This window comes from Saccopteryx leptura, chromosome 3 (genome assembly GCF_036850995.1).
Source record: "Saccopteryx leptura isolate mSacLep1 chromosome 3, mSacLep1_pri_phased_curated, whole genome shotgun sequence".
Lineage (NCBI taxonomy): Eukaryota > Metazoa > Chordata > Mammalia > Chiroptera > Emballonuridae > Saccopteryx > Saccopteryx leptura.
Genome location: NC_089505.1, coordinates 199,987,098 through 199,996,857, shown reverse-complemented (window position 1 = coordinate 199,996,857; position 9,760 = coordinate 199,987,098). Strand labels below are relative to the sequence as shown.

At 45.5% G+C, this 9,760-nt stretch overlaps 1 protein-coding gene and 1 non-coding gene across 2 annotated transcripts; both read right to left on the bottom strand.

Annotated features, from left to right (window-relative positions):
* Nucleotides 1-2,123: 2,123 nt before the first annotated feature.
* SOX4 (SRY-box transcription factor 4) lies at nucleotides 2,124-7,343 on the bottom strand. Its single transcript, XM_066377148.1, has one exon. It carries the CDS (start codon nucleotides 4,899-4,901, stop codon nucleotides 3,498-3,500), a length of 1,404 nt encoding a protein of 467 aa, XP_066233245.1. The 5' UTR covers nucleotides 4,902-7,343; the 3' UTR covers nucleotides 2,124-3,497.
* Nucleotides 7,344-8,872: 1,529 nt separating this feature from the next.
* TRNAA-GGC (transfer RNA alanine (anticodon GGC)) lies at nucleotides 8,873-8,948 on the bottom strand. Its single transcript has one exon. It is a non-coding gene; the product is annotated as a tRNA-Ala (tRNA).
* Nucleotides 8,949-9,760: the final 812 nt, after the last annotated feature.

Below are 9,760 nucleotides of genomic sequence, written 5' to 3'. Positions count from 1 at the left end.
AAGAAATAGAAAACACACATTTTAAATTAACAAGCATTTGGAAAGTGAACATGGGTTGCATGAATATCGTTAACCCTCAGATAAATAACAAAAAAATAGTGCTACTTCACAAGTTGCAAGTTCCAAACCAAATACTAATGGGCCTTAGGAAATCCAAGGCTCGCAGGTCTCAGTAGCACTGCTGGGCCTGATGCTTATAAAAAAATGTAAATCTCCACCAGCTGATTGTGTGCTATTCAGATTGAGAGGGGGAGAGCTTTCCTGCTAGCCCTCACAAGCTAGCTTCTCCCAGGTAATGCCTATTGCTGCATTTCACTTGCATCAATAATCACATCTGGGCATGGCACAAAAATGGAGATTTTAGCACCACGTGAATCTTTCTGCTTTTGAGAAAAAAAATTTATAAAATTTTGTATTTATTGACTTTTTCTCCACAATATATAATTTAAGACTTATTTGTTCTTAATCTGTGAAAAACAATTCTAGCCACTGCTAGATAGTAACTATGGGCAAGTCAAGGAGAAAGCAGCTTTAGGAACATAAAAGTTAAAAGAAAAAAAGATCATCCAGCAGTTTCATCCTTGAAGAATTCTGTCCATGTTGCCCCTCCCCCCTTTAAAATTTCAAGACAAAGGGCATTTTTAAAAACGTGGCAACCTCAAAAAAAATTCCTAGAAAGCAGAGCTGACACATATTCAGCTGATGCCATTATTTCGGGGTCAGGGCCTGCCAAATTTGGCTGAGAGGAATTTAGTATTCCTCAGTAAGATAGCCTTTAACAGTCTCCTCTCTGAGAACTCACTAGTTTCAATGCTAAGGCAGATGGTGTAGTTTCTAGACACTGTAGGGCCTTCCTAATTGTAGGCTTCAGGCATAATAATGACAAAAGTCAAGATTTAGGGTTCAGTTCCAGCTGATTTTATTTCCTTCTCAAAAAAAGTTATTTACAGAAGGTATATATCAACAATCTGACAGGCAGTGAACTTGACATGATTAGCTGGCATGATTTTTCTTTTTTTATCCCCTAAACATTGTTTTTTGTGGCCTTAAATTTTAAGACAAATATTCTTCTACACGGCATATTGCACAGGATGGATGGCAAAAAAAAAAAAAAAAAAAAAAAAAAGTTTAAAAACAAAAAACCCTTAACGGAACTGCCTTAAAAGGCAGACGTCCTAGTGCCTGTCATGTTATATTAAACATACATACACACAATCTTTTTGCTTATTATAATACAGACTTAAATGTACAAAGATGTTTTCCACTTTTTTCAATCTTTAAACACAACAGCTATAAACCTGAACACATATGCTATCATCATGCCATAAGACTAAAACAATTATATTTAGCGACAAGTAGAAAGGATTAAATAGTCAAATACAAGAATGAAAAACGCAGTACATAGTGTCGCGAACTCAAATCGGCATTTAGATAGATCCAGTGGTTTAAACGGCACGTTTTTGCTTATAAAAAAAGTGCAAAAAAGATGTGGTTTACAAATTAAAGCTACAGGATCCCTTTTTGCTGTAAATGCACCAGTTTTAAAGCCTGTGGACAGAACAGCATTTTGTCTTAAATGTGTTTTTCTGAAAAGCATACAGTGTTTGGCTAAGTCTCCTCCCCTGTCCTAAGACTGGGGTGGAAGGGTGGACACTGGTGGCAGGTTAAGGGATACTGTCACTTTAAGAAGCCTGCAGATTGAAGTGTAAACATGGAGAAATTAGGGGCTGATTTTTTTTAAACTGAGATATTAACCAGCCGCCCTATTATAAAATCAGGAAATCCAAACAGCGATTTACACCGATTAACACCCCCTTTATATATTTTTTACAAAAATACACTGAGAAAATAATCAAACGTTTTCATCTCTCTTGTCTTTTTTGTTTTTTTAAAAGTGTCAAAAGTCTACATTTAAATATAAAAAATTAAAAGTTAAAACTCTAGCCCTTCAGTGAAGGAGACGTAAAATGGCGTGGGTAACAACAACTACCAAAAAAAAAAAAAAGAGAGAGAGGAAAAAAGAAAAGGAACGAAGAAATAAGTAAAAAACAACAAAAAAAGGACAAAATAAGGAAAAAAATGTTTGGCCAGTATAAATACGTCCACATATAAAATGGCATCTGATTACATTTACAAATAAAAGAAATACGAGGATGGAGCATCGGTGAGGGGAAAAAAAAACACGTCTTCTCATTTACACCTAGAAGGAATAAACACATACACACTGAGAAAAAAATTTGGTCCTGAATTGTTTTTTCAAAGTCCAGCACAGATTTGAGTTGCGTTTGAATCCTTTAAAGAGTTAAGAATGAAAAAAAGCTGGTGATAATTTTGTTGTAGGAATCAAACAGAGCGCCATCTATCTGCTTTTTATATTATCCTACACTATTTTAAAACTGCTCAACAGTCTCATACAGAAATCTTTAAAAGATAAGACAGGAGAACATGCTATAGTAACCCCACCAGTGAAATAATCCAACACCATCACGATTCCAATAAAGAGAAAAAAAAACCAAAAACCTTTTTCTTCCCTCCCCCCCTACCCCCCGAAACCACTCGCCCTCCATTGCCTGGGGACACATACAACAGTCGCCACCCATACTGCGGGCTCAAGGAGGTCCCCCTCGCCCACACCATCCACGTGGAAGGCGAGAGCCCCGGGCCGCCGCCGCCGCCACCTTCTTCCCGACGATGTACAAATCCGTCTCAGTTTGTTATTCGCCCCTTTCCAGTTCGCGCTCTCGTGGCCCCCGCCCCCCACCCTCACTGGTGTGGCTTCTTCCAACCAGGTTCTCAGGTCATTTCCGAGCGCCGGGCACTCCACATCTCCGGCTGCAGGGGCAAGGGGGAAAAAGGAAGAAAAAAGACGGGCTTTGACCAGCGTGGAGTCTTTCAGTCCCGGCGCTTGAGCCTGCGTGGCTCCAAAACATCTGCCGTCGGTCAACCTCGCTTCCCCAAATCTTGTGTCTTCTTCAGAAAAAAAAAGGGGGGGCGTGCAGAGGGCAAAATCCCCAGGGGCGCTCTAGACATTTCTTTTACTCCCCCCTTCTCTTTTGACGAAGGAACAAAACAACAAAAAATTAAAAACACTAAGGAGGCGAAGAAAGAGGGACGAGATTTCTGCAGTCTCCAGAAAATTCCCAACTCGGCTTCTCGCTGGGGTACAGACCAGTCCCGAAGCCGGGGGGCAGGGGGGGGGGTCTCTTCACGCAAACGGGGGAACATTCGAAGGAGCATTTTTTTTGCCATCACAACATCAACAACAATAAAAGGTCGCTCGTCTCCCTCCGCTCCACCGCGTCGCCGGTGAGTGGGGGATGGGATCTTGGGTCCCCAAACGCCACGCGCTCCTCTTCCGCGACCGCAACGGGGGCCTGCCGGCCCCGCTCATCACTTTTTTGTTTTCCTCTTCCTCCCCCCCTTCCCTTTTACTCTCTACTCTCTCTGTCCACCTTTTCTCCCTCGGTCGCCCCGACCCTCCTCTCCAGCGCGCGCCATTAGTAGGTGAAGACCAGATTGGAGATGCTGGACTCGAGCCAGTCCCCCGAGATCATCTCGCTGACCTCGGGCGTGCAGTAGTCCGGAAACTCGAAGTGCGAGCCCGAGCCCGGCTCCAGGGTGAAGTCCAGGTCCCGGTCCAGCGCCGACGACGAGCTGAAACTGCCCAGGGACATGCTCTCAAAGTTTGAGCTGGGGTTCAGGTCGAGCAGGTCGTCCTCGAACTCGTCGTCGGAGGCCGAAGAGCCCGCGGAGGAGGAGGCCGAGGAGGAGTGGGACGAGGCCGAAGAGGACGCATGCGACGGCGCGCTGGACGGCGCGGGCGAGGCCGCGCGCAGGCTGGCGTAGCCGCGGTGGTCCGCGGGCGAGCGGCCCGCGGCCGGCGACGAGGCGGCGCTGCTGCGGCCGTTCAGGCCCGGCCCGTCGGGCGGGCAGCCGTGGCCCCCCTCCTCGTACAGGCCCAAGGGGTCGCTGGGGTCGGCGGCCGCGCCCACGCTCGCGGGCGACGCCGCGGCGCCCAGGCCGCTAAATAGGTAGACGCGCTTCACCTTCTTCTCGGCCGGGGGCTTGCCCGGGGCCCCGAGCGGGGCGGGGGCCGAGGCCGCCGCGGAGGCCGCGGCGCCGGGAGTCCGCGCCTTGTACAGCGAGTGGTGGTCGGCGGCCGCGGCGCCCAGGGGCAGCAGGGCGGCAGCCCCCGCCTGCTCGGACGCGAAGGAGGCGGCCGCCGCTTTCCCGCCGCCGCCGCCGCCACCCGCCAAGATGAGTTTGGCGTGTGGCTTGCAGCCCCCGCCGCCCGCCACCTTGGAGCCACAGCTCTTTTTCTGCGCCGGTTTGGAGTTGGCGCCGCCGCCGCTCGCGCCGCCGCCTCCGCCCCCCGCGCTGCTGCTCCCGCCGCCACCGCCCCCGTGGCCGCCCCCGCCGCTGCCACCGACCTTGTCGCCCTTTTCCCCCGGCTTGGAGGCGGCGGCAGCGGAGGAGCTGGCGTTGGCGTTGCCGGACTTCACCTTCTTCCTGGGCCGGTACTTGTAGTCGGGGTAGTCAGCCATGTGCTTGAGGCGCAGCCGCTCCGCCTCCCGAATGAAAGGGATCTTGTCGCTGTCTTTTAGCAGCTTCCAGCGTTTGCCCAGCCGCTTGGAGATCTCGGCGTTGTGCATGTCGGGCGACTGCTCCATGATCTTGCGCCGCTCGATCTGTGACCACACCATAAAGGCGTTCATGGGCCGCTTGATGTGCCCGCTGGGCGTCTTGCACCAGCTCGGGTCGTCGGCCTTGCCGCCCGTGGAGGCGGTAGAGCCGGGCGTGGGGGACGAGGCGATGCCCAGCTCGAGGCCGGCGCCGGAGTCCGAGCTCTCGCCGGCCAGCAGCGCTTCCGTGTTCTCCGCGTTGTTAGTTTGCTGCACCATGGCCCCGGCTCCGCGGGCGCCCACGCGCGCTCACAGCCCGGCGGCGGCCGCGGCGCGATCGCCGGGCCCTCCCGGCTCCCCCGGCCGAGCGCACGCCGAACGGAAGGACGCTCGCGGCAGCCGAGCGGACCCCTCCACTCCCGGTCGGGGCGGAGGTGGGCGAGAAGAAAGTCTCCAAAAGATGAGAGGAAGGAGTGCTGCGCCTCTTGGAGAGGAGTTATAGTTCCCAGGCTGGAAAGTCTCTCCTTCCCACTCTCACCGCGCCGCAGTTTGTTCTGTCTGTGAGTCTGGAGACCGTGCTAAAGTGGAGAGGAGTTTCTAGAATGCTGGTTGCTGAAGCTTCCAATGCAAGTTTCTCGCCGCCTCCCAGGCAAGTCTTTCTCTCTCTTTTTCTTCCCCTGAAGCAGTTGATTCCAGTTCAGGAGAGCTCTCAGGAGCTCAGGAAAGCGACATCGTCTCTATCACTTAGTGACTAAGTCTTAGTCTCTTTCTTACAATGCAAAGCAAAAGACTGGCTCCTGGACTCTCTCTGTGGGCGGAATCGGCACTAAGGAGTTTGTGCAATTATTTTGTTGCAAGGTAGGAAGCCAAAAAGCCTTCATGCAACAGACTGGCATGAATAAATGTATGTTTCCTCCTCCCTTCTGCAAGAAGGGAGCTGGGTATGGTAGAGTTCCTCCAATGCAGATTCTTCAAGAGAACTAGAGAGACCCGGGAGCGAAACCGGCCTCTTCCCCTCACACACTATTTCTCTTGCTGCAGCTTAGAGCAGACCCCAATTCCGCCTCGCGCCTCTTTATCCTTTCACAGTCTTGGCCTCGACCAATCAGCCGCTGTAACCAACGCTTCCTCGTGCCAAGCCCCTCCCCCGGGCTTTCCATTGGCTTGGAACCCGATGCAATAATAATCTCCGCGTGCAATGAGAAGCTCCAAATCTGACCTCATTCCAATTTACAGAGCAAACTTTTTAAAAGGGCTAGAAGTACAGCTGAGATTTCTGCTCTCTTTTTTCCTTTTGCTGTGTGCGCGCGCGCGCGTGTGTGTGAGAAGTGGATGTTAATGCATGAAATTATTAAGGAGAGAGACGGAAATGTATTTTAACCATTATGTTAGATAACAAGGGGTTTGTAAGGGGAGGGGTAAGGGTGAAATACTGTAAATGGAAGCTTTCTGCTTAAAAGCCAAGTGATTATTTTTATTAGTTCTTTTCAATATTGGAATAAAGAACCAGTCTCTAGTGCAAAATCTGTTCTTCGGCTCCTTCATAAAGCCAACGATGTAAAAGGGGGAGGGAAAACTACAACAATAAATCAATAGATATTGAAAACCATTAAGAAAGTGGTACCTAGCCACCTGTCATCACAATTATTTTAACAACTCTAGGTACAGCACAGGTGTTGATATATTGTGTAAATCCCTTCAGAGCAATTTTTGTGCTGTTTGTGGAAGGCAGAAAAGAGGAGTTTTTGCAATAATTACATGCTCTCTTAACCAAACAGGTTAATGATTTAAACTCTCCTACAAATCCTGGATAGCTCAAACAAACAGAGGTGCTTTCCATTGGAACACATTAGGCAGTGTTCCATAATTAATTCAATGGGAGCGTTTCCACAGAGTTTTGTATAGGATGATAATGGTGAGGAAAAGATGGGAATTGATTGTACTTTCTAAATATTTGTTTTCTACATTTCATATTTTCAAAACAAAATATTACTTCACTCTGTCATTCCCCCTTCAAACCCTCTTCTTCCTTTCCCTTATATATATATATAATATTTTTCCCATATATTCCTTCTACATATTTGTTACTTGAATGAAATGGAACTGAAAGGCCAAAGGCAAAGACAAACTGTAAAAGAAGGGGGTAAGTGGTAGTGGAAGAGAATGGAGCCTCTGGCTTTATTTTAGACCTAGCTGTTGGTCTTTCTCACTGGTTTTATAACCCTGGGGATGTGATCAAGTCTGTTTTCTTCATCAAATACGGAAACACTAGGAGCTACTTTATATAGGGTTGTTGTGAGGGTTCAATGAGTTTGATGTGTAGTAAGCCCTCAGTGAATGCAGTTATCCTTCCTTGATAATTCATATGTTTGAGACACTCCTTCAAGTAGAAGCAGCCTATTGTTCAAGAGACTAAAATTAAAGATGGCCACTGATATGAAAAAATAATCACAGATTGGGGATGTGAACCATCCAAGGACAATACTGGCAACTCGATTGTCCCAATGATTTTAAAAGAAAGGAACTTTGTGAAAAATATTGTGACGAATGTGGTAAAGAAAATTTACCTACTTGGAATACATGTTAATGTGGACACAAAAACTACCTTTATTCCAAGGTGTGAAAATTAAAATTCCAGTAAAAGTTGTTCTTCCCTAACACCCTAATAGTAAACTTTTTCTACAGGTCAATGATAGGTGGTTAGGGAGGGCCAACCTAACATAATTAAGTCAGCTTTTGATTCAGATCAAACTTGTGCTAAGCAGCAGATTTCTATTTATCTTGTCAAACTTTTAAAGTATGTAGGCTGGCAAAAGTCCCAGATTGTCAGATTTAGAATTTTACTGGAAAGAACACCCTTTGGAGACATCTGAGTGGATCTCTAAGGATCAACCACAAGCAAGAATGTTTTTGTGGGTACAAGCAAAAAATTTTGACCATTAACTACCCAAGTTATATGCTTTTTCTTTTAGAAGGAGAAACCAATCTTAAAAACAAACAAAAGCCCCCACAGGCACATTTTTTTGCATATAACAAAGTTGGGTGTGTTATGCATTTAATTTTCTTTGGTATGCACATCAAAACACACCCCTAAATATTATCAATCTGATAGTAAAATTAAGAGGTCTGGTTTTTTTGTTTGTTTTTGTAAAATCAATATTGTCACTAAAATAAAAAAATAAATACTGTATTTATTTTAGAATTTGTACCACCAAGTGATTTAAGAATGTAGCTGTTTTGACAATTCAGTGAAGGTGTGAGTATCAATATTATTGATTATACTTCTAATGCCATTTATGCTTATACTACTGAATGTGAAAAGCAGAAGTTAGTCAAATCAGTTATAGTAATTTTGTTTATGCTTAAAGCACACAGATTTTTAAAAGTATGTACCAAAAAAAATAGTCATTGCTCATTTTTATTCAGTGTATTTTCTGTATTGCAACAAATCCAATAGATTTTAAGAAACAGCATTGTTACATGCCACTAAGGGAGAAAAACTGCCAATGAAACTGTGACATCCCCCAGTTGTAGGACATAGTCCTATTTCAGGGTTGTTCAAAATGAAAAGCTTGTTAAAATTGAAGAAACACATTTTAGTAATTTCCATTGACTTTTTAAGATTATTATAGTATGTATGAATGCTTAGACTTCTGAAGTAGGTTTGTTCTTATGTTAGTAGTTCTCTTAAAATGTAAGAAAACGTGATGAACAACCTTTTATTAACATCATCTTTATCACCAACTAAGTATGTGCATACTGAAATGTGTTAGGCTTCTCAATAACAATGAAAAAAAGATTCCTGTGTTCTCATTACTTAACTTCACATGCTTTATAACCAGTTCTCCATTACTGATGTTTTTTCCCCAAATACCAGATACTTGGCGGCCCCTACTAAATCAGTACTCAGTGTTCCCTCTGCTGGCTTTCCAGTTCATGAAGTAATTCTTTTTTTTTTTTTTTTTTTTTTTTTTTTTTTTTTGCATTTTTCCGAAGCTGGAAACGGGGAGGCAGTCAGACAGACTCCCGACTCCCGCATGTGCGCAACCTGGATCCACCTGGCACGCCCTCTGGGGCGTTGCTCTGCTGCATCCAGAGCCATCCTAGCACCTGAGGCAGAGGCCACAGAGCCATCCTCAGCTCCTGGGCCATCTTTGCTCCAATGGAGCCTTGGCTGTGGGAGGGGAAGAGAGAGACAGAGAGGAAGGAGAGGGGGAGGGGTGGAGAAGCAGATGGGCACTTCTCCTGTGTGCCCTGGCCGGGAATCGAACCCGGGACTCCAGCACGCCAGGCTGACGCTCTACCACTGAGCCAACCGGCCAGGGCTTGTAATTCTTAATAATGCTACACTTTAGACCAGGGGTCCCCAAACTACGGCCCGCAGGCAGCATGCGGTCCCCTGAGGCCATTTATCCGGCCCCCGGGCACTTCTGGAAGGGGCAGCTCTTTCATTGGTGGTCAGTGAGAGGAGCATAGTTCCCACTGAAATACTGGTCAGTTTGTTGATTTAAACTTACTTGTTCTTTATTTTAAATATTGTATTTGTTCCCGTTTTGTTTTTTTATTTTAAAATAAGATATGTGCAGTGTGCATAGGAATTTATTCATAGATTTTTTTATAGTCCGGCCCTCCAACGGTCTGAGGGACAGTGAACTGGCCCCCTGTGTAAAAAGTTTGGGGACCCCTGCTTTAGGCCATATTAACAATAAACCAAGATAATTTTGCAAAAAATAAATTTTGTATTAGAATAATAGACAAAGTGTCTTTGTTAGCAAGGATATTAGACATTTCAAATTTTGAATTAAGAAAATATTTTACCTTATTTATTTCCCATTAAAGAATGGAATTCTATTTGAGATGTAGTGTGATATCTGATAATTCATTTCTTCTGCTCTCACACACCTGTGTAACATAAAATCCTGCATTCATAAAACAGTATGAGGTATAGATGGAAATAAGATTCTATCCCACTGCTTAATATATTCCTATAGCATAAACAGGGGTGGAAATCCTGAAGGGAAATTAGCTTAACAAATTTGTATTTGCACTGGTTTGCAAGATTTTGCCTTGCCTTGATTATAAAAAGTATGATTGTAAGAGCTGGGCTGACCTGACAAGCATTCAGTTCAAATAAAAAT